At 40.7% G+C, this 25,711-nt stretch overlaps 1 protein-coding gene across 2 annotated transcripts in view; it reads right to left on the reverse strand.

Annotated features, from left to right (window-relative positions):
• Positions 1-25,711, reverse strand: part of efl1 (elongation factor like GTPase 1) — a 203,804-nt gene that overhangs the window by 117,492 nt on the left and 60,601 nt on the right. For both annotated transcript variants that reach the window (XM_039772771.1, XM_039772770.1), the window contains exons 13-15: positions 20,394-20,530; positions 14,098-14,270; positions 10,843-10,978 (exon numbers count right to left, since the gene is read on the reverse strand). In XM_039772771.1, coding sequence (XP_039628705.1) covers positions 10,843-10,978; positions 14,098-14,270; positions 20,394-20,530 — 446 coding nt within the window. The remainder of the gene's footprint in view (positions 1-10,842; positions 10,979-14,097; positions 14,271-20,393; positions 20,531-25,711) is intronic.

Below are 25,711 nucleotides of genomic sequence, written 5' to 3' on the forward strand. Positions count from 1 at the left end.
TGTTCTGAATTCACAATCAAGTGTCAGGATTGTGTTTTTTAATCATCATCCGTGAAGAGGAACTCTGTAACAGGAAGAAGGAAAAAGAGGAGCAGTGACATTTGCCGAGTGTAATTTTATCAGAAATAATTTTCCATAATCCAGATGTATGATCACAATAGGCAAAACACATGTATTTTCTGTTAAAATATTGCTAAATAAATATTTCTAGACAACCGACGCTATGCACAGAGTGGAAACGCGTTCAAAGGGAAAACACCTCTAACTCTGATCAGCACACAGAGATGAAAAACGTTCAAAGAGAAAACACCTCTAAGTCTGGCCAGTGCACAGAGACAAAACGCATTTAAAGAGACAACACCCCTAACTCTGGGCAGTGCACAAAGACAAAACGCATTCACAGGGAAAACACCTTTAAGTATGGCCAGTGCACAGAGATGAAACGCGTTCACAGGGTAAACACCTCTAACTCTGGCCAGTGCACAAAGACGAAACGCGTTTAAAGAGTAAACACCTCCAAGTATGGCCAGTGCACAAAGACAAAACACGTACAAAGAGAAAAAACCTCTAACTCTGGGCAGAGTACAGAGACAAAACACGTACAAAGAGAAAACACCTCTAATTCTGGGCACTGCACAGAGACGAAACACGTTCACAGGGTAAACACCTCTAACTCTGGTTTGCATAGAAAGAAGTTTCACAAGAATCTTTAAAACAAATGGCTTATTAACAAGCACAGAAAATAAAAATTTTTAAAAAAGCCAAAAGGAATTCCCTAAAAACGTAATCTACAGCAAACGATCCCCAATATGCAATCCAGTAGCAGTAAACCCAAAACAGAAGCAACAACCCAGAAATCAGAAAAGTAAAAACAAGAAATGCAATACTCCCACAAAACTCCAAATCTAACTTAATGTGCCGCTGCCGAGTCTCTCTTTTCCTGACTGTATAAATATGGGCAGGAGGAGGAGCCAGCAGCAGCAGTAATGTCAGGGTGGCCCCGCCTCCTGGGGCTCACTCCACCCACGGAGCAAGCAGAATGGCCTTACATTGTAAGTTATAGGACGCAATGAGTAAATTATAGACAAACATAACAGAAATTACATTCAAAAAACATTAAAGACAATGACAGTAAAACAACAAATAAATAGAAGCCAGAGATAAAACCCAGGAGGTAACATACCTTAAAAAAAAAAATAATAATATTGTAACGACGAACTGCAGAGTCTTGCCAGTGAAACATAAATTTAAAATGTACACAAAAGATAATACTTGATGAAAAACACAGACACGCAGATTTATTCAAGAATACTTTGGTAATTCAAAGAAATAAAGTGACGTTCTGTATTTGTAGTTCCAACTCCTTGTCACAGAGTCGATGATGGAAACAAATCCCGTAATAAAAAACAAATGCTGTTGCAAACGTCTATCCTGAATCAGCATTACCCTGTACTTCTGACTATTTACAGGCCATCTGAATTGGCTTGAAAAATATTACAGAGTATCTCCGCAGCTGGTATAAATTGTGGAAAGTTTGATGTATCCCACGTACTTAACCCAAGCAACACGCAATTGGCATTACAAAGTACACATCAAAAACAAAAAAGAAAAAAAAAAACAAAAATGGTCTATCTGACCTCCAGATAATCACTGCTTGATCGTAATTACCAGCCAAATCACGAAAAGGGCTTTAGAGACTCATGAGTTTCATTATTTTCATTAAGATTTAAGAGTTTTATTTAAGGGGGAGTAAGGGAGAGTTTGATCAAAGCTATATTCCAGTTTCTCAAAAAGAAAAAAAAAAAAAGCTCAAGCATTAGACTATTTTTATAAGAACGAGGAAAAGCAAATTTACTAATTATCTTGAGAGCTACGAACATTAACTAATTACTACGTAATTACAACACATTCCAGAATCACAACTAGAATTTGCACTGGGATTGCCTAAAAATAGCTTTGGCTATGTTGGAACATTCCTTATCATAAATATTATTTCAGCAACACCCTCCATGCTTAGAGTGACGCAAACATTAAGGCGTAAAGAAGAATGAAACGACATTTAATATGATAAGCACATTCAGCTGACAGATCCTTGCTACTTTAGACCGACATAAATATTTGGCAAACACTGCAAAGAACGGCTTTAAGAGCAACACGTCAAGTCACGTTGGGGAGCATGCACAGGTACAGTGCGTTGCAGCACCCACTACACGATGTAACAACTCGGGATCCCGGTTGGCAACCCCCCAGGCAGACGCGCGGTTACATCCATAATATGAAGCATGAAAAATATGTACTAATGACAATTAACAGCAACACGACGAGTAACAATAGCCAGGCTCCAAGATAGATAAGGGTCCGCTCAGCGCCCATAGCCCACCTATACATTTTGTAGCGTACGGTTTTGGTCCGGGAAGGGTGCCAGTCAATCACAGGGCACAAGCGTGTGTCACCCTATACTCACTCCTAAGGAAGCCTCAAACACTTTAGAGAGTAAATGTCCCTTTAACTGAAGTTCACATTTGTAAATGTACTCTAAACGAATATATGTGCATTATATTAAAAAAAAAAAAGCTATTTAGATAGGGCATAAAAAGATGCATTAATGGAGGACGGTGCTGTATAAATGAGTGAGTGCCACATGGAAAAAATCCCAGAATTGACTTCTGAAACGGTGCTCATCAGCCATTATGTCCATGTTCTTGTTAATTAGATATATTCAAAAACCTCTTATGACATTCATTGCGGAAAATAAAACAGCCTTAATGGGCATTGCTCTCGACGATTGACCGATACGCTGTGATTAAAGTCCTGTGTGCAAACTAAATTAGATTGGAGGATGACATGCACTTAAGGTCTGCTTTCATTTGTGATGCATAACCATTACTGTACGGAAAAATTCCAGGAGATTTGGAATGCTGGTAAACGGCTTTAACACAATCAGATTTCTTCTCAGGTTATGCAATGTGTGCATTGTGATTACATTACCTGGACATGAAAACACTGAGATAACATTTTAACTGCCCTCCCACCCCATGTGTCTTTTTATTATACAGTAAAAGACATTAAATACATTATTATGGAAGAAAAAGAAACAGAAAAGTCTTGAATGCTTGTTATTATGTTTGACACAACTTCTAAAGAATTCATGATTTGCACTTTCCAGTCGGGGTGGCACTGCCACCTCACAGTAAGGAGGGTCCGTGTCCCCGGTGCTCCCTGCATGGAGTCTGCATGTTCTTCCCGTGTCTGTAGGGTTTTTCTTTCGGTGAAACTGTGGGTTTCCTCCCAGAGGTCAAAGACATGCAAGGTTGGGTAGACTGGCAACGTTAAAATGGCCCGCGTGTGTGGGCTTCTGTGTGTGTGTGTGTGTAGGGGGGTCGGCTTGTGTGTGTGTGGGGCGGATAGGGGTGTGTGTGTGTAGGGGGTGGACTTCTGTGTGTGTGTGGGGGGTGAAATTGTGCGTGTCTGTAGGGGGGCTTGTGTGTGGGGGGGGTAGGGTTATGTGTGTGTGAAGGGGGGGAGGACATCTGCGTGTGTGTGTGTGTGTGTGTGTGTGTAGGGGGTGGGCCTCTATATGTGTGGGGAGGGTAGGATTGAGTGTGTGTAGGGGGTGGACTTCTGTGTGTATGTGGGGGGGTGAAATTGTGCGTGTCTGTAGGGGGGCTTGTGTGTATGGGCGGGTAGAGTTATGTGTGTGTGTAGGGGGGAGGACATCTGTGTGTGTGTGTGTGTGTGTGTGTGTGTGTAGGGGGTGGGCCTCTATGTGTGTGGGGAGGGTAGGATTGAGTGGGTGTAGGGGGTTGGCTGTGTGAGTGTGGGTGGGCTTCTGTGGGTGTGGGTGTGTGTAGGAGGTGGGCTTGTGCATGTCTGTAGGGGGGCTTGTGAGGGGGTAGGGTTGTGTGTGTGTGTAGGGGGGATGGACTTCTGTGTGTGTGGGGCGGTGAAATTGTGCATGTCTGTAGGGGGGGTAGGGTTATGTGTGTGTGTAGGGGGAGGACATCTGTGTGTGTAGGGGGTGGGCCTCTATGTGTGTGGGGAGGGTAGGGTTGTGTGTGTGAGTGGGCTTCTGTGGGTGTGGATTTGTGTGTGTGTAGGGGGTGGGCTTGTGCATGTCTGTAGGGGGGCTTGTGGGGGGGTAGGGTTGTGTGTGTGTGTATGTATGAGGGGGGACTTCTGTGTGTATGTGTGTGTGGGGGGGGGGACCTTGTGTGTATATGTGTAGGGGGTGGACTTCTGTGTGTGTGTGTGTGTGTGTACTTGTACGTGTTCCTGACATGCGCCCCCATGGACCCTCTTTGGCCACCATGCACCCCGTGCTCAGGACAAAGCAGGCACCATTGTTTAGGAGAAGGATGATCAAGGCTGACAATGACTTAAACCTGAATTTACAGCATTTTACATGAATAATATTTACAGTAAATGAATAAAGCAATCAAATAAAGTAAAATGCAAAAAAGGCACTTTAAAAGGAATGAACGAATAAATTCTGTACTGAAAACAATGATGTGTGTTTACTAAAACGGTGTAATAGAATGCACATATTGTAAAGTTAATGTTATCCAACCCCAGTGAAGCCAACTTAGGGCCAGGGTAGGCAGCAGTGGGCACATGTCAGGGACCAACCGTAGATGAGGTGCCAGTCCATTTCAGTTATACATACCATACAGGTTGGGAAATCTGTCTAAACGCTGACTAAATCTAATGCATTGTGATGCTTTTTAGAGTAATTTCTCTCTATTAGTAAAAGCACACATACTGCAAACGTTATGTTTCTTCAAAAACTGAAATGTTTGCTTTTACGTAACTAAACCCGTGCCATGAAACCGAGTGTGTACGTATCCCCACTTCGGTTTCATCATTTCTTAGACACCAGTGACATCTTTAAACAACTCGACACCCACACCCGCTTTTCTCAGTGTTGGAATCGCGTTTCCAGCTATTTGGTGTTGTCACAGAAAAGGTTTAATGCCTTCCAGATGTTCAGACGTTTTTGCAGAACTACTTTGAGGAGCACGCTGATGTCCAATATGAAATTAATTTTGAACATTTTGTGGGGGAAAGCTAAGTGAAGAGGAATAAGATGCTTTCTCAGCACTGCTTCAGAAAATGATTTGACAAATTAAATTCATTTCTAGAAAGGCCTCAGTGTGAACAAACATAAGTGTATGGTGGTACAAACACTCACCGGCCATTTTATTAGGTACGCCTAGCTAGTATTGGGTGGAGTGCCGTTTACCTTCACAGCTGCTGTAGTTCTCCATGGCATCGATTCAACAAGGTGCTGAGGACATGACAGCATCACACAGTTGCTGCAGAGTTGTCGGCTGCACATCCATGATGCAAATCTCCCGTTCCAACACATCTCAAAGGTACTCTACTGGATTGAGATCTGGTGACTGTGGAGGCCATTTGAGTCCAGTGAACTCTTTGTCATGTTCAAGAAGCCAGTCTGAGACGATGTGAGCTTTTTGACATGGTGCAATAATCTGCTGGAAGGAGCCATCAGAAGATGGGCACACTGTGATCATAAGGGGATGGACATGGTCAACAACAATACTCGGCAATTACATGATATTCAGTTGGTACTAAGGGGCCCAAGGTGTGCCAAGAAAATATCTCCCACACGATTACACCACCATCAGCACCAGCCTGAATTGTTGATACAAGGCTGGATGGACCTCTGCTTTCATGTTGTTGACCCCACCTTCCAAATGTTGCAGCAGAAATCGAGACTCGTCAGAACAGGTGACGTTTTTCTAATCTTCTGTTGTCCAGATTTGGTGGGCCCTTGTGAATTGTAGCCTCATTTGCCTGTTAGCTGAGAGGAGTGGCACCCGGTGTGGTGGTCTGCCGCTGTAGTCCCCCCACCTGCTTCAAGGTTCGACATGTTGTGTGTTAAGAGATGCTCTTCTGTACACCTTGGTTGTAATGAGTGCTTATTTGAGTTCCTGTTGACTTTCTATCAGCTCGAACCAGTCTGGCCATTCACCTCTGGTATCAACATGGCATTTTCGCCCCGAGACCAAAACAAAAATAAAAACACGTATGCCCACGTCTGTCTGTGTCAGGGTCTGGGCAGCAGTAGTGCCCTCTAGTGGCCACAATATGTATACATATATACTGTACAAATGTATATGTGTGTGTGTGTGTGTGTGTGCGACATGCCAGGCTTTGCTGAATGTAAGATATTTTTTGCCTTCAGTTTTAGTTGTATTGTCCTCAGTTCAATGCAAATCTTGATTTTCACTGCTTAAAAATATCAACATTTTTCATTTTGAGAACATTATTGCTCTTAGTACAAAAAGAAAAAAATATCAGTTGACGCCATTTATTCTACCAGGAAAATATATGCACCTATTTTCATTCATTAGTTTAATCTTATGCTGTACTGCTGTCATGTATGTGTGTTTAGGGGACGTCTTAAGAGGCTGTCAGAAAGGACACAGTACCACCCCGAGCAGACAGGGGTGCTCTCACCAACCATTTCTCCTTCTTCACCTGTAGTTCTGAGGCTCTCTCACCTGAAGGTCTGTGACCCACTTCCAGCCCCACTTTGAAGGCCAGACTGTTTATTTGGACTCAGTTACTGAAGACGTCAGTGTTCTCTCAATGGTCGTCAGCACAAAATTTTGTTTGGTGGTTTTTTTTTTACCCCGCCGTTTTACTCCAACCCTCTATTGTGTCTAACATTCCTTCTTATTCCAATTTTACACTGCTTACTAGCTTGTGTCATTTTTTTAATATGCTACGATATTTTCAATGACCACAAATGCAATACATCTAAATGCTTTACCCAAATTTCTTAAGGCTTTAGAAAGAACATTCCAGTAGAAGGGCCTCATTGCTGTGTTGGGTTTAAGCTCATTCGCTCCTGTTAAATGTAATTGTTCTCTGAAAACGATCTCGGCAAGGACAGCTCGGATGGCATTCGATGAAAGATTTGACAGGAATAACACGGCTAATCTTTATGTACATGTGCTCTTCTGCCATCATCATCTGAACCACAGTGCTAAGAGTTTGATGAAAATGTCACAACACATTTGCATCGTAAATGCCAGGCACGCAGAGCGCTGAAGTTGAGACTTTTGCAATGGCACATGATTGAAAACAAATGGCTTCATGAACTCGTTTGACGGATGTGTGTGTGTGCATTTTACTTTCTGTCCATCTTGATGAGGTTTTCCATGCTGTAAAAATTATTTTGATTGTACCTCTATGAAGTCTTTGTGATAGACAGACAGATGGTACAATGGGCAAGATAACAAATTTAGTCAGATTAACAAGAAATGCAAGATAGATAGATAGATAGATAGATAGATAGATAGATAGATAGATAGATAGATAGATAGATAGATAGATAGATAGATAGATAGATAGATAGATAGATAGATAGATAGATAGATAGATAGATTAAAACTTTGAAAAATAAGAAACGCATTATTTAAGATAGACAGACAGAATAGTAGACAAGATAAAACATTTAGATGAACTAGTAAGGCATTCCATAGGATAGACAGACAGACCAACACAATTTCTTACTTACTTACAGTGGGCATAGAAAAGAATCCTCCCCTTCAAAATATTCCCATTTTTTTGCTTTACATCCTTAAATTAAAACACACACACAAACCAATATTTCTTCCAGCTTTACTTACTCAATGCAACCTCCAACATCCAAGTAAAAGACATCACAGCTACAGTTCAGAAGAATTAGAAAAAATAAGAAATAAGATACTGCGGTGGGCTGGCGCCCTGTGTTGGCAGGGATTGGCTCCAGCAGACCCCCTTAACCCCGTAGTTAGGAAATACCGGGTTGAGTAATGGATGGATGGATGAAAAAACAAGACATACTGAGATGAAGAAAGGATAACCCCAAACTCAATCAGGTGTAAGTGCCCACCATTTCCATTGCAGTTACTGGTTGTGATCAATTGTAATGAGTGGGATTAGTGAAGCTGTTCCTGGTCCATTCATTCCCTTGCTTGGTGGTGCAACTGACAGCAAACAACTGACTATGGGTGGCAAGCCACTTTCAAAAGATCTCAGGGATAGAGTTATGGACAGACATAAGGTAGGAGATGGATACCAAAACATCTCAAAGGCTTTATCAATACCAAGGAGCTCAGTAAAGTCCATCATAAAGAAATGGCGAGTGTTTGGTGCTACTAGGACCCTCCAAACTGGATGGAAGACCAAGAAGGAAACTGGTAAGAGAGGCTACCAAGAGGCCAATGGCCACCTTGAAGGAGTTACAGGATTTGAGTGGTCATTAATGGTGTGCATGTGACAACAATTTCACAAGCGCTCCACAATTGTGGCTTGTTCGGGAGGGTCGCACTTCTCAAGAAAGGCCACATTGAGGCCCGTTTGAGCTTTGCCAGAATGCACCTTGGAGATTCTGATGCCAAGTGGAAAAAGGTCTTATGGTCAGATGAGGACAAAATCAAACTATTTGGCCTCAATACCAAACGGTAGACCTGGTGGCAGCTCACCATCCACAACACACCATACCTACAGTAAAGCATGGAGGGGGCAGCATCCTATTGTGGGGGGCCTGGGGCTCTCGTTAGGGTAGAAGGAAAAATGGTTGGGGCAAAATACCATGACATTCTTGAGGAAAACCTGCTACCCTTTGCGAGAAAGTTGAAGATGGGCAGAAGGTTCACCTTTCAACACGACAACGACCCGAAGCACACAGAAAAATTGAGTGGTTGAAGGAGAAAAAAAATGAATGTCCTGGTGTGGCCGGGCAGAGCCCAGACCTAAATCACACTGAAAATCTGTGGAAAGATTGGAAGATAGCAGACCACCAACGCTCACCATCCAATGTGACCGAACTTGAACTGTCCAACTGTAAAGAAGAGTGGGGGGCAAATATCACTGAATCTAAGTGTGCAGAGCTGACAGAGAAGAATCAACAGACTCAAGGCTGTCATTAAAGCAAAAGGTGGCTCAACAAAATGACATTGACGGGTTTGTGATCCTTTATTAATCTCAGCAGGTCTTGTTTTAGATTTTTTATAATTCTTCTGAACTGTAGCTGTGATATCTTTCACTTGGATGTTAGAGGGTGCATTGAGTTAAGTAAAGCTGGAAGAAATGTTGGTTTCTGTGTGTTTCTATTTAAGGCTTTAAAGCAATAAAAATGGGAATATTTCGAAAGGGGGATTCTTTTCTATACCCACTACAGACAGACAGACAGACAGACAGAATTAAATGGCAGAGAAATGGCTTCTGAACACACTGCAGCTGTTAACCCTTCATACAGAGCCAGCTCCATCAGGCAGCATGCTATTGGTGGTCAGAAAAGGGGGTGAGCACGACTGCGAAGATTGGCGCTCAGGCAGTAAACGGGTCATGGGCTACAATTTCCAGTTGTGCAGCAATGAAATTAACATCTGCGATCAGCAAACATAATGTACATAATGACAAAAAGACGTGTAACATGACACCGGCTTTACCCTACAATCAGATCAAGCAGGACTGAAACTGCTCAAGGTCCTCGTCAGTGTGTTAGCGATTTTGTGTTCTCAAGGGTATGGAAGTGTTGAGGGGAAAAAAATGTAATTAATTTAGTGCAACAAGGCTGCAACAAATCAAAATGTAAAAAAACTGAAGGGCTCTGAATTTACGACATATACAATATGCACAATAAGTCAAAGCAAAACAAACAGAAAGAAAATTACAACTTTAAACATTATTGAGCACTTATGGAAAAGTATATGATAATTGTTAGTTTAAATTACGGCATGGGGACGTTTCCAAGCGAGATCCAGAATGACGAATGCTGGAATGTGCTTTACGCTGGCAGCAGATGACAAAAGAAAGCCAGGATGCAGTGGGTGTGAATGTCGTGATTGACAGGAATGGAATCAACAACACTTGGGAGACGTTGCTGAAAAAAGGTGAACAAATGAAATAAAAAGCAAACTTACTCAGCTGTAAGGAAGGGAATTTGGAGGCCAAGTGGCCAGCCTGGGTGAGCGTAGATAAGGGCGATTGAAAACAGATGCTTCTACGTGTTTCCATTGAATAAGGAGGATTAAACTGACTTTTTATTGTTTTTCTGAAACATAAATAAGAACGGTGGATAACCTGTGGCTTGCACATGAAATAAGAAAGATGTCGCCTCTTCTCCTGGCCACCCTGGGTCATGAGAGCTCAGCTCTGCTGGGAATAGAAGACTCGTGTCAGGAGCCGGGAGTGAGGCATTCTGGGTACTGTGAGCTGTCAGGTGATTCAGCTTGTGTGAGATTTCGGCTTCACTGCTGGTCATCTTAGTTAGAAACTAAACTACTAACATACTGAGAAATGTTACAGGGGGCCACAGTGCGCACACACACACACACACACACACGGTATGTCAATGCATGTGCCAATATATTTTCTTTATATTCTTACTAGTGTTTGTATTTGATTTTTTTAACTTCCACAAACAAAATGAACTCACACTTTAATACCTCATTATTTAAATTCATGAAGATTAATTACTGTAAATTTCTTGTATTATCCAAAATAAAAAATCCCAAGGCTACATAAACATGTAATGAAATCTGATGGTTACATTTGTCACGGGTTTAGGGATGATCATAAATGAATGTCTGGAGGCAGTTGGGATGTTATTGGAAAGTCTGGAGTGCAACTAATATTTGTATAAATGCGAAGTCCATGCCAAAAATGTAGCACCGTGGGTGGCTTATTTAATATAACATTAATATCATGTTGAAAATCCTGGATTTTGTTTTATAGTTATTATTAATGGACTTAAAATAAAAAAAGCTCTTTTCCTGGAAAACTTTTGGAAAAAAAAGAAGACAATATTTTTGGATATGGACGCACCTATGACATTTCCAGAGGGTACCTCGGTCAGCACTTCGAGCTCACGACCCATCAGTAGAAAGAGATTCTCCAGGGTACAGCAAGCCATGTGAGGTATCGACGGAAGATCTTCTGTAGCAGAGCAGCCGGGGGGCAACTGATGGCGGGATGCAAATGAAAAAGAAAGAGAGAAAAAATAATAATAATGATCTGTACCTTTCTAATAATTATTAGGGCTCCTTCTTGAATAGAAAAGTTAATCGCGATTAAGTCAAAGTCAAGTCAAAATGAACTTTATTGTCATCTCAACCATATACAAGTATACGGATAGACGAAATTGTGAGGCTCAGGGTCCACAGTGTAACAACATGATGTGCAAATAATAAATTAAAAAAATAGATTAATTGGACGATTAAAATTTGTAATCAAAATGATTTGCATATTAATCGCAATCTATTTATTGTATTTCCTTGAAGCATATTACTTTTTACTAAAGCAGAATATTACCTTCTAATATAAAAAACAGTGCTAATAACTCGTTGCCTATGCATATTAAACCATGAGGTCTACATTTATTACTTAAGATTTCAACCCATCTTAGACGGGTAGCACAGCTGCTGAAAGGATACATGGCTGTGTGTTCATTCCAGCATCACAAACAGTTGTAGTAGTAAAATGCATTGCATTCACCATTCCAACAGTTTTTACAAACCCCGTACCAAATATGATATAAACAGAAAACATCAGGACAGTCTGGACAAGAACCGGCCATTCAGCCAAACAAAGCTCGCCACTCCTATCCACTTAACTCTTCTAAAATAACATCAAGTCGAGTTTTGAAAGTCCCTAACGTCTTACTGTCTACCACACTACTTGGTCGCTTATTCCAAGTGTCTATCATTCTTTGTGTAAAGGAAAACTTCCTAAAGTTTGCGCGAAGTTTCCCCTTAACAACTTTCCAACTATGATCCCGTGTTCTTGAGGAACTCATTTTGAAGTCCCCATCTTGATCCACTGGAGGAATTCCCATCATAATTTTAAACACTTCACTCATGTCTCTGCTTTTGCTTAAATTGTAAAGGCTCAGCTCTTTTAGTCTTTCCTCAGAACTTATCCTTTGCAGTCGTGTAATCAAACCAGTTGCCTCCACCCAGGACTCCAGATGAGGCCTCACCAGTGTGTTATAAGGCTTCAGCAGAACCTCCTGTGACTTGTACTCCACACGTCAACATGCTATTCAACATGAAATTCTGTTAAGCCTTCTTAATGGTTTCTGCTATGCAATACATTAGTCATTCCAACAGATGGCACATCACAAATATTAACACTGCTATTATGAATCCCACACCAAATGTCACATTACAGAGATAAATGCATTGCATTTGTCTTTCCAACAGATGGCACATCACAAATATTAACACTGCTGTTACGAATCCCATACCAAACAGCATATAAGAGTGACATATACATACCGAATGGCACATACCAGAGCTAAATGTATTGCTTTTGTCATTCCAACAGATGGCACATCACAAATATTAACACTGCTATTATGAATCCCACACCAAATGTCACATACCAGAGATAAATGCATTGCATTTGTCTTTCCAACAGATGGCACATCACAAATATTAACACTGCTGTTACGAATCCCATACCAAACAGCATATAAGAGTGACATATACATACCGAATGGCACATACCAGAGCTAAATGTATTGCTTTTGTCATTCCAACAGATGGCACATCACAAATATTAACACTAATATTATGAATCCCATACCAAATGTCACATTACAGAGATAAATGCATTGCATTTGTCATTCCAACAGACGGCACATAAAAAAATGAACACTGCTGTTACAAATCCCGTGCCCAACAGCATATAACAGAGACACATACATTGCCTTTACCAGATGGCACATTACAAACTTTTAACACTGCTTTTGCGAATCCCATAACAAATGGCATATAACAGAGACACATGCATTACACAGTGCACTGTAAACATTATTGCTGAGATCTACGATGACTATTTAGATTTCAAGCCGTCGGACTAGTGGCACATCTAGTAGATTGTAATACGCTCAACTACAGAGTATCTGGCTGGTCTGGTGAATGAGAAGCGTCAGAGTTAGCAGACAAATGCGCAAGAAGCTCTGACCTACGCTGGATATTAAAACACATCTGTAGGAACTTAGAGGTAATCCATGCAAAACATTCCACTTTGCCTTATTTTCACCAAAAAGTTCCTTTGCGTCATTGACCACTTTGAGTCTGAGGTGCTTATTTTCTAAAGCAGAAAAATGATTCCTTACATTCTTTCTAACAAAATGAATAGTCTATAATCTGGCAGTAAAAGTGCCATTGTTAAGTTTAGAAATCAGTTATCAAGTGCAGTGCTACAGTGGGGCAAATTATTTAATACACCCAATGCAAACAATTGATCAAAGGCAATCGTTATTTCACAAAGCGCATGTCATTCAGACCTCCATCCCAAAGCACTTTACACTTAGGGTCCAACACCACGCTGTACCGGCGGGCACATTTGTACTGTTTAATTGGACTCTTAACGCTTAAATAGTACTTGAATTTCAAGCTGCAGCTTTTCACAACTCTTTGTCCATTAGGCAACACTCTATAATCATTGTAGAGGACAATTTACTTCATGTCACATCATCAAGCACTAAGGGATATTATTCTCAGGATAAACAATTTCACGTTGATCTTTCCTGTGTGTGCACTGCCAAAAATCATTTAGACTCAAGAGATGAAGATGACGATGCTTATGAGGCACTGCTCTCCCAATCTGTACTTTTAATGAAAAGTATTTCACTTCAGGGATAAAAGATTTCAATTATGTGCCCAACAAATAAAAAAATTATATACTGCACGCTGTCCTTTTAGAGTCAGACTTTAAAAAGATATCCATTTACTTGAACAAAAACATTTGGAGCTCTCTTAAATGAAGGTCAGCCGTGTAAAACTTCCTTAAGATTGATTTGTATGCTGCACATTTACCCTAAAGGGCAACTGAGACGTAAATTCAGGTTTTTAAAAAGTTTAAACAGCAAAAAACGCCCTAAAACTTGTAATTTAATGGTCACTATAGAGACAGGTCAATGGTCCATTAAAGAGGTCCCAAACTAGAACAGAAATAAAGTGTTTGCTAATCTTACTTTTAGTGGGCTCAATTTAATCCATCCAAGATAAGGAGAGGAGTCACTTTTTGAACTTGTTTCATTAATGTTTACTTAATAAGGCATTTAAGGCTTACCCTGGTAAGAGCGTCAGCGGGGTCGTACTTGGGGCCCAAAACAAACATTTTTTTCCCTGTCTGCACAGTTCCGCTGTAAACTCTGGCAAAAGCAACGAAAGTTTCATTGTCCTCTTTCTCGGGTCGATAAGCACTCAAGGTAGTGGACTCCAACTGAATGCCCAGATCCTCAACTGTGAAGAAAAAAAAGAAAATAAATAAATACGTAAATAAATACTAAACATTTCATAGATGGAATGATAGACGGTGAAAGGCACTAAATGACAGACAGACAGATATGAAAGGCACTAAATGATAGACAGACAGACAGACAGTGTAGTAGGCAAGATTAAAAACTACATACATTGACAATTACAGACGGATGGATGGATGGATAGTGTAGTAGGCAAGATTACGGCACCGTGGACATACACACACTGGAAGCTGGGCACACAGTGAATGGCCTAACCACGGCCGCGCATGATAAGCAAATAAAGGACATCATTGCTGGGGAAAGTACTGATTGGGTAGTCGCGGCCGCGCACATAAAATCCGTTGCTGGGGAGACAAGACATACAGTAATCAGCTGCACGCCAGCACGGATTCAAATACTTGCTGTGGAGCTGAACACTCCTCCCTAGGAGACGCCACAGGCTACTTCAGCTGCTGCATGCCACACATTAAATTACTTAATGGGGAGACGCCACAGGTACGATTATCAGCTGCACGCCACACATTACATCAGTTGCTGGTGAGACTCTGCTGATTGCCCAATGTTGTGACAGAAAATTAAAGGCATATTACGGACTGTTCCTACTAACGTTTATGCACTACTGTTCTAGCGCCTGTTATTGTAACGGGCTTAATGTCTAGTCCTCAATAAATGAGTCTTGTGCCACTCTCAACTATGCAATTTAAAGCCATCCTCAATGATGCAATCTCATTTCATCCTCAACGGTACAATCTTACATCTTCCTCAGCGATGCAATCCTAGGTTGACGTTGGTCATCCTCAATGAATCAATCTTGTGTCATCCACAATTATGCACTTGCACAATTATGCAAGCCAGCAGCTGATCGAGCAAAGAGGAGGGAACCAAACCCAGCCTTTACTACATGCCAGCAACTTCGTGTTTCTGCCGCTCAAAACCCCCTCTTAAATGGTGATACAATGGGAAACAAACACAGTTTTGTTTGGTTCCCTCCTCTTTGCTCGATCAACTGCTGGCTTGCTGCCACTCCCGTGCCGTGTGATGTGCACCTCGTGAGGCGCTTCGAACATTTAAAAGCCTGTACGGCAGCTGTCCTACTCTTTGTCTTTTATTTCCGTCCCCGGGCATGGTTAAATCTTTTGCCACAAAGTCTTGTCTCACAGAACGCGAGTTCTTGATATTTACTTGTACTTGATATAGTTTATAATTTAAATACGGAATAAGAATCTGAAAATCTAACAACATCATGTTAAAGTTCGATACATTGTGAAAAGAACTGCATTTTGTGTTTATTTGTGTTATATTTGACTAATGGTACATATATATATATATATATATATATATATATATATATATATATATACAGTGGTGTGAAAAACTATTTGCCCCTTCCTGATTTCTTATTCTTTTCATGTTTGTCACACAAAATGTTTCTGATCATCAAACACATTTAACCATTAGTCAAATATAACACAAGTAAACACAAAATGCAGTTTTTAAATGATGGTTTTATTATTTAGGGAGAAAAAATCCAAACCTACATGGCCCTGTGTGAAAAAGTAATTGCCCCCTGAACCTAATAACTGGTTGGGCCACCCTTAGCAGCAATAACTGCAATCAAGCGTTTGCGATAACTTGCAATGAGTCTTTTACAGCGCTCTGGAGGAATTTTGGCCCACTCATCTTTGCAGAATTGTTGTAATTCAGCTTTATTTGAGGGTTTTCTAGCATGAACGCCTTTTTAAGGTCATGCCATAGCATCTCAATTGGATTCAGGTCAGGACTTTGACTAGGCCACTCCAAAGTCTTCATTTGTTTTTCTTCAGCCATTCAGAGGTGGATTTGCTGGTGTGTTTTGGGTCATTGTCCTGTTGCAGCACCCAAGATCGCTTCAGCTTGAGTTGACGAACAGATGGCCGGACATTCTCCTTCAGGATTTTTGGTAGACAGTAGAATTCATGGTTCCATCTATCACAGCAAGCCTTCCAGGTCCTGAAGCAGCAAAAAACCCCAGACCATCACACTACCACCACCATATTTTACTGTTGGTATGATGTTCTTTTTCTGAAATGCTGTGTTCCTTTTATGCCAGATGTAACGGGACATTTGCCTTCCAAAAGTTCAACTTTTGTCTCATCAGTCCACAAGGTATTTTCCCAAAAGTCTTGGCAATCATTGAGATGTTTCTTAGCAAAATTGAGACGAGCCCTAATGTTCTTTTTGCTTAACAGTGGTTTGCGTCTTGGAAATCTGCCATGCTCTCTTTCTTATGGTGGAGTCGTGAACACTGACCTTAATTGAGGCAAGTGAGGCCTGCAGTTCTTTAGACGTTGTCCTGGGGTCTTTTGTGACCTCTCGGATGAGTCGTCTCTGCGCTCTTGGGGTAATTTTGGTCGGCCGGCCACTCCTGGGAAGGTTCACCACTGTTCCATGTTTTTTCCATTTGTGGATAATGGCTCTCACTGTGGTTCGCTGGAGTCCCAAAGCTTTAGAAATGGCTTTATAACCTTTACCAGACTGATAGATCTCAATTACTTCTGTTCTCATTTGTTCCTGAATTTCTTTGGATCTTGGCATGATGTCTAGCTTTTGAGGTGCTTTTGGTCTACTTCTCTGTGTCAGGCAGCTCCTATTTAAGTGATTTCTTGATTGAAACAGGTGTGGCAGTAATCAGGCCTGGGGGGCTACGGAAATTGAACTCAGGTGTGATACACCACAGTTAGGTGATTTTTAACAAGGGGCAATTACTTTTTCACACAGGGCCATGTAGGTTTGGATTTTTTCTCCTAAATAATAAAACCATCATTTAAAAACTGCATTTTGTGTTTACTTGTGTTATATTTGACTAATGGTTAAATGTGTTTGATGATCAGAAACATTTGTGTGACAAACATGCAAATGAATAAGAAATCAGGAAGGGGGCAAATAGTTTTTCACACCACTGTATGTATGTATATATATATATATATATATATATATATATATATATATATATATATATATATATATATATATATATATATATATAAAGAGAGAGAGAGAGAGAGAGATTAAGACTAAAGTTGAACTTCATCTATAAATTCTGAAACACACAATGTACTGATGGTAACTTATTGGTTATTTAAGTTAAGCTTTTAATTTGATAAAAAAGAATAATTTGCAGAAACCTGTATGCTTTATTTCATTTCATATAAAATGTTTTCTTGAGTAGACTATGAAAAAGACATTTACAGGAAGGTTGTAGATATGTTCTTTGTTAAATGTTACAGGCTTATTCCCCCATAAGGCCTTGATATTGAAAAACATACCCAGGTATTAAAATAATTATGAGCAATACGCACATCGATGAAAACAATGATTGTTAAAATTTTGTCAAACAAGTTGGAGACAAGACAAATGGTGTACGTTCTTTAAATGACTCTACACGGGTATGCCTGACATATTTAATATCAGGTCAGATGGAGATCAGAACTCTAGGGATGCAGTGAACTTTGAGAATTGCAATTACATGTGGCAGGAGGTCATTCTCCAGGCACTAAGATGACAGCTTCTAAAGGGCAACATCACAAATGTGACATACTGCAAAAGAACGTCTGCAGGTTGATTTGGTGATTTTTTTTTCCTTGCAATTTCAAACAAAAAAAAGTCTTTGCTAAAAAGTAAATGCTGGTAAATATACAGATTTTTCAACGTGGCATTTTCCTGAATTCGGTATGCAAAAATAGTGATTCATAATAAATAGTTTTCAAATTATTGCTGTAACACAGACTAAACTCTCTATATTTACATTTTATTTTTAAATCAAAAAACAGGTATTTCAAGTTTAATACTGATAACTGACCTGCACCATATTTTCTGAAACAGCATTCACTATGGCATTACACAAAGTCAGCCCACCTTATCCATGGTACCAGGATCCCCCACAGATATGCTAAAACCACAAAACTTGCATAAAATCATAAAGAGGTCTGAGTGCATGAAGTGAACATCAGGGCTAATACAGCAGGGGGCCGAGGATTTACAAGGCTCAAATGCACCGTGACTCAGCAGCACCATGTTGTTTCTTCTATGTATTTAGCAGGCAGCGTTGCATACAGTAATTTCAACTGTTCTTATTCTGGACTCTTTATGTGTGTGTGCGTGTGTGTATATATATATATTTGAACCACAGTCGGTCAAAACTGCAGGAAACCTAAACAATGGATAAGGTGGGCCCACTGCAAGCCTTACATTAGGATGGTGTACTTTTGTTATTGTTGCCGATTTGAAGATGGCATCATAAAACAATTGTTATGTAAAGCTGCATTTGACTGTGCACAAAATCCATCTGGGTTGCCTAGAATATTCCAGACAACAATATAGCTGATAATAAACAAACAATCCAACAAAATATTTACTACAGAAATGACCATCTGTCAAAAAGTATGTAAATTTAAAAATGCCTACAAAATTATGTGTTAGTAATTACTGAGGAAAATTATATTTAATACGGTAATAAGCTACTTGGAAAATGTTAACAAATACAAGTACATTGGAGTAAAATTCAACTGTAGGCTAGGTAAGGGAACATCTCATCCACTTTGAATAACATTTTTTATTATTATCACCTTTTTGTTCCATAGTGTAAAATTAGAGTGTATAGAAGTGAGAGTTCATGAGCAAAGACCCATACCGAGAATAACCATTACAGGAGACCACCTTCCTATCAAAAGGAGTTCATTACACAAATGAAAGGGTAAAAATGAGAAGACAGACAGACAGATAGACAGATAGACAGATAGATAGATAAACTATGGTCTGAACAAACACACGGATAAAAGAAAGAAAATGTCCAACTTGTTAGTCGCAGTCACAGTGAGGCGGTATACATGCGTACTGCTGTTGCTATAAAGGACCCCCCCACCAACTCGTGTTTCTGAATGACTCGTTGGCTGAAAGTCCTCAGTGGTAGTTGGTAAGAGAGAGGATGTGCAGCATTGTTCATAATGTCACTCTTCTACGACCTCCAGGGGGTCCAGAATGTGTCCCAGAACTGAGCCGGCCCTTTTAATTAGCTTGTTAATTCAGTGGGCCTCTCTTGAAGAGATGTTACCAGCCCAGCTCACTACACTGACCATCAGAGAGTTGTACAAGATGTGAAGGATGTCACTTCCCTCATATAAGGAACACAGACACCATAAAAAAGGTCTCTGCTCTGCCATTTCTTATATAGGTCCTCTGTGATACAAGACCAGCCCAACCGGTCATTGATGTAAACCACAAAATACTTGTAGAAGCACACAATGTAGACATCCATTCTATGAATAGTGATTGGACAATACAGATTCTTAGGTGCATTGAAAGTTAATAAGTGGTTCTCAAAGTTCTGCCCCGGACTCCTCTCCTCTGCCTTTTTCCCCTTACTAATACACTCCGTAAGTGCAGAATCATCCGAGAATTTCTGCAGCTCTTCTAGTGTCTACCTAGAATGCCAGCAACATTCCTCAGCATAAAAGTCCATAGCGGTACACTACCTTTCCCTGCTCTTCAATCTAATGTAATCGTTTCACGGCGCACCATGTTTCACTTCCAGTGACATACCTGGTGGACTGCTGCGCCGTGACACAGTGGTCAATACCTGTCTGAGGAGGACAACACTACCTGGAGGAGCTGCCATAAAAGCAGCCCAGTGATCGCTCTGTTGCAGAGACAACACTTAGAACACTATGGATGCGTTTCTTGACTGCTAGAGTCCACCCTCTTGGCTGTATGGTTGCCAGTGAGTCTCACTGGGCTGGTCGAGTTACCTCTGAGGCAGAGAGAGGCGGACAAAGGGACAAAACAGCTGGGAGATGCCACTAAGATGCCAATCTCAGAGCTGCTTTTTTACTGGCTCCTCCAGTAGACCTCACCCCCTTTGGACACCTGAGAAGGTGTTAAGCGACATAATGCGTTTGAGGTTAGTAAAACAGTGCCCTGCCTTGGAATGCTTTTGGTTACACAAAGTGTGCCACCACAGAGAGAAGGTTGGGAAACACTGCTCTACAATAAAGACACATCGAGAGGTATCAGCTCTCACAAGCACACCCCCTGATGTTAGACTCCAAGAAAAATTTATCTGACTCACCTTTTCGGTTTTCCCCACATGTCTCGGAAATAGGAGTTTGCTCTTGGTTGTTTTGGTCTTGACACGATGCCAGCCTTTTAGCATGTCTCTCCCTGGCCAGCTCCCTTCTCTGTGCTATCTCTTCCTGAGTTAAAGGCCTATAAAGATTAAAAATCAATAAATTTTGAGTAGTTCTGGAAAGGGTTGTTTGTATTTTCAAAAGCAAACAAATGCACAAAAATATTAAATTGGTTCTGCTCTTTCAAACACAAGAATAGAAAAAAAAAAAAGCTCTTACCATTTCAAGCACGGTCCCTCTTAACATCGTTACTCAAGACCAAATATTGTTTAAAAATGTTTAGCACGTTGAGACTCCCCAGATATTCATATTCTAGTTTTAAGTAGCTTGAAATATTATTAATACAAACAGAGGCTTCTGAATGGTACAAAGTACAGTAGTCCCAAATTTGTGCAGCGTGGTAAACAGGTAGTCCTATTCAATCATGTCAAATGCTTTATTTGCGTCCAACGACAATAAGATGTCTGGTGTGTTTGATTTTATGGGTGAATATATTACATGAAGTCTTTGCGGGCTGAATATTTTTTCCAAAACAACACCTTTTTCTGAAAAGCACACAAAGTAATGGTTTCACACAGAAATCAACATAAAATGCCTGTTGCTGCATGGCGTGGCCACTAGTTTGTCACAAATACACGTCAGGCTGGCTGCCAGGCTGTCTTCATGGGGTGGCAACGGTCACAGTGCATCGCAATCTGGTTTGTACCTCTTGTCATTCTAAGTGGTGGTCCTCCTAGCCGAACGCTGCCTTTACATAAACCCATTCAGCACCACGATCAGATGTGGATCGATCAGCAGGGGACCGATCATCTGATGCTGGACCCTCACATTCGTTTTCAATCACTTGTATCAAAATCGGAGTCTGACAAGTCAGAGTCCAATTCACTGAAAATAAGAAAAACGTTGTCCACATCTGCTACACGAATGTGTTCAGCACCACGATCCGCTAATTTTGATACCTCACGTTTGTTTTCAATCATTTCCATCAAAATCAGAACCCAAAAATTCAGAGTCTAATTCAACGATAATATGCAAGAAGTCATCCACGGAGTGTTTTGATTTACGCATTTGCTTCAATCTCGATGCCATTTTTGCCGTTGTTTGCTCCTCGCAACTCACTCGAGCACAGGGAGACTCGGTCAAACCAATGAAGCTAACTTTCCTTCTAGCAAAGAGAGCCCAACTTAAACATAACTGCTTCTTTTCACCGTTAACTGCCCATTACCAGCGTCAACCCATCCTTTTGATGAAAGTCGACATCCACCCTGAAAAGAGTTAAACAAACATTGAAGATTAGAAGCGAATTGTCTACATTTAATAAATCCGATTTGGTCTTGTGATAGTACAGAAGGAAGCACTTTTTCAATCCTTCTTGCTAGAACTTTAGAGATTATCATCATTATTCAGAAGTGAAATTGGCCTGTATGATGCACATTGTAATAAGTCACTTTTCTTTGGAAAGACGATAATTAATACTTGGGGAAAAGTTTAAGGTAGAATTTTGTTGCCTCTAGCGTCTAGTAATGTTGGTAATAATAGTGGACCTAACCTATTTGAATTTATGTATTTATTTTTTTAAGAAAATTCCACTGGGTAGCCATTAGGAACCGCTGTTTTCCCACTTTGGAGTGAGTTTATAGAATCTAGTAATTCTACGAGTGTCACAGATTTGTGCAGGTCCTCTGCACTATGAGTATCTAGCTGTGCTATTTGTAATGCATCAAAAAACTTATTAGATTGTGTCTTATCTTCTTTAAACTGAGTAGAATATCAGGACTTACAGTACTCTGTGAATGGGCGGGTTAAAATATGAATGGGTTAGAATATGAAATAACTCACTTTTCCCATTCTGTGTCAATTGTGTTGGTGCCGATCCCAGCTCCTTTGTGTGTACAACAGAAACTAACCCCAGATGGGTCACCAGTTGCTGGACAGTAGTGAACTTTAGATTGAGCACTCCTATTTTCATATTCACGACACAAATAGTATCACATGTAAAGATTTGTCCAGTTGGCAACAGTAGTCCCCTGTTCTACTCACCCTTGTGACACTTTTGCCAACCAAACACTTTGGGGCCAAACGTAGAACAATGAACAAATCTGATGACCACTGTATTAGGTTAGTCTGTATGGTAAGCTGGGCAGCACAGTGGCATAGTGGTAGCGATGCTGCCTCGCAGTTAGGAGACCCAGGTTCACTTCCCGGGTCCTCCCTGCATGGAGTTTGCATGTTCTCCCCGTGTATGCATGAGTTTCCTCCCCCAGTCCAAAGAGATGCAGGTTAGGTGGACTGGCAATGCTAAACTGGCTCTAGTGTGTGGTTGTGTGTGTGCGGTGTTCTTACGATTGCCTTGTGCCCTATACTAGCTGGGTTACGCTCTAGCACCCTCCATGACCCTGTTCATGACTAAGCAGGTTAGACAATAACGGACTGCATTTTTGCCATAGCACTTATCTACTTTGTGTCATTTTTATTTTGATTTCTCTTTTCTGCACCCTTAATTGCCTTCCAATAATGACAACTAACAATGAATGAAAGCGACACTGGGACAGACGAAACACAAAGTGGTGAAAGGCCTCGGCTATTTGAGTATCAGACCCCCTAATGTTCTCATTAGTAAATAATGGCTGGGACACTTTGAAAACTGAAGTGATAATCATGATAGGGCTCAAGAAAATCTTAAAAATTAAGATAAAAGCATTAAACTGTTGTTGTAATGTATTTCAGAGGTGGCCATGACAGATTGGCCTTCTAGTTCTGCAAAGAGGATCGCTTGTGTTCTGCTTTGTGTGTTGTATTTGACCCATTTTTTGACACCCATTGCACATCCAGTCTCCCGGGAAGGGGGTCTCTCTTCAATTTGCCTTTCCCAAGATTTCTTCTATTGTTATTTTTTATGGGGAGTTTTTCTTATTTTTTTTTTCCCTTGTCTTCTTAGGTAGTCTTGGGTGGGCTGTTAAAAAAAAAAACAGGGCCTGTTAAAGGCCATTGAGGCATTCCTTGTGTGATTTTGGACTCTACGAGAAATAAATTGTTGTGGTTGTTGTAAATTATCTCTGTGTGCTTACTAATAAAATTTAGAAATGCAGTTTTATAATATTTGTAAAACTCACAGACTGGTCGGATAACATCTTACTTAATCACTAGCTGTGTAAGCCCATGCTGTAGAAAGCCCAGGGTCCCAGAAACTATTGAAATCATCAGAAAAAAAATAAAAATGTAGAGATGTCAGGTAATCGAAAGGAACTACTCTGGGCGTCTCTCTCCTAGGAGGTTTCATTTTTCCGATGTACTCGCCCCATTTGTGTATTAGTGGCTAAGCAACTGTTTTTCTTTGAAGGTTTCCTTTTGCCGATGTGCTCACCTTGCTTATTTATTAGCGGCGGGAGGAAAAGTAAAAGGGATACCATTTTGCTGAGATGCTCGCCTCACTTCTGTATCAGTCGCTAAGTGAGTGACTCTTTAGAGGTTTCATTTTGCCGACGTGCTGGCCTTGCTTGTGTATCCCCGAAATTGGAGCCCTTGCCCCGACTCCCCTTCTCACTTCCGGGCCACACAGACACACTTCCATGCGTAGACGTTTATATATAAAAACAAGTAAAGTTGGTTGGGGTGTAAACCTGCAGCCCCAGAGGTCCTCCAGGACTGAACTCGCAAGCCACTGCTCAGAATGAATAGACAAAAGCACGGGATTACTGCTTCATATTACACTCTTCTTTTTCTATGCATATCTGGCATTCAGCAACAGATTCTCCAATGGAGCTGAAAAGGTGTCACTTTTTTTTTTTTTAATGAATTCTTGCATTGTGCTTCGTTGTTTTTAATTCTTTAAACAGTTTGCATTCCAAAAAAAAAAAAAACTGGCCATTCTTATTACAAACCAGAAACCAACGGGGCACTGTGACACAGAATGGCCTCCAATCCATACCCAATCATAAACAGCCATACTTCAGACCAATAGAATTAGTTTACCTGCCCCTTCCTGGGCCATTTACCAATGAAAGTGCACAGGTGCTTACTACCTGGTTCTGTGCTGAGAATGGGCTTTATGCAAATGAAGCATGCAGCTGAAATGATTGGCAGGTCACGTTAATAGCACTGCTAGCCAATAGGGTGGATGGATGACGGAAGGCGGGGCGGTGGGCTGGTCAGGAAATAAAGACTTATGATCATGTTGTGAAATGGAAAGGAAAAGGTTGGTGACACCCAAGGAACATACAAAGCTCTTTGGTTAGCGAGCACGTTTTGTTCCTATTGGCTACCGTCTGTCATCCACTGACCTCCAGTCCCCAGTTGCAACTCTGAATACCAACCCCCCACACCCTAGCTAGCCCCCCATTTCACCTCCGACTCTTCGATCGAGGTGTCGCACTCTCCAGGAGAGAAACATCAGTCTTAGAGTTGGTTTCTTTAGGCATCAAAGTACCACACCTCTTATCAAGTATAACATGTCTCCTAAAACACTATCTGATATTACATTTTCTTTGTCCAGCTTATAAATAATGACATACAAAATATTTACCAACTTCTATGTTAGCTAGACACTCTACTACACGGGTGTTGAACTCTGGTCCTGGAGGGCCACAGTGGCTGCAGGTTTTCATGCTAACCATCTTCTTAACCAGGGGTCCTCAATCACGGTCCTAGAGGGCCGCAGTGGCTGCAGCCCTTTTGTTCCCACCCATTTGCTTAATAAGAAGCACTTACTGCTCCAGTAACACTCCTGCTTCATTTTCGTTGCCTCACTCGTTAAGATTTTGAACCCTTATTGCTTATTTTAGTCTATAATATAATTAGTATAATTAGCAATAACATGCTAATGACAAAAGATACCAGCATTTCTCCATTCAGGTTGTTTCCCTTTATACCTCTGTGTATTTATCATGCACTATTGGGTTTAATTAAATACTTGGAAGGAAAGTGAAGAGAAAAAAGTGAAGGACTGAGAATTACTCCTCAATTTTAGCCTTGAGATCATTTGGATCATCTCCTTAAAAAGGGGAAGAAAATCTAGGATATGAGAATTACCTGACACAGCAGAGTTAAAGCACTAACAAGCCATGAAATTAAATTATCGGCAAGAACTGCTTTCTAATTAAGTTACCAGGTTAGAACAAAAACCTGCAGCCCTCCAGGACTGTGATTGAGGACCCTTGTTCTTAACTAATAACCCGTTTTTGCTGCTAATTAACTTCTTTTGCCTTCATTTTACAGTAATTAACCTGACTTGGACCTCCTACTTGTTTCTTTTCCCTTAATT

Source organism: Polypterus senegalus, chromosome 12 (assembly GCF_016835505.1).
Source record: "Polypterus senegalus isolate Bchr_013 chromosome 12, ASM1683550v1, whole genome shotgun sequence".
Taxonomy (NCBI): domain Eukaryota; kingdom Metazoa; phylum Chordata; class Cladistia; order Polypteriformes; family Polypteridae; genus Polypterus; species Polypterus senegalus.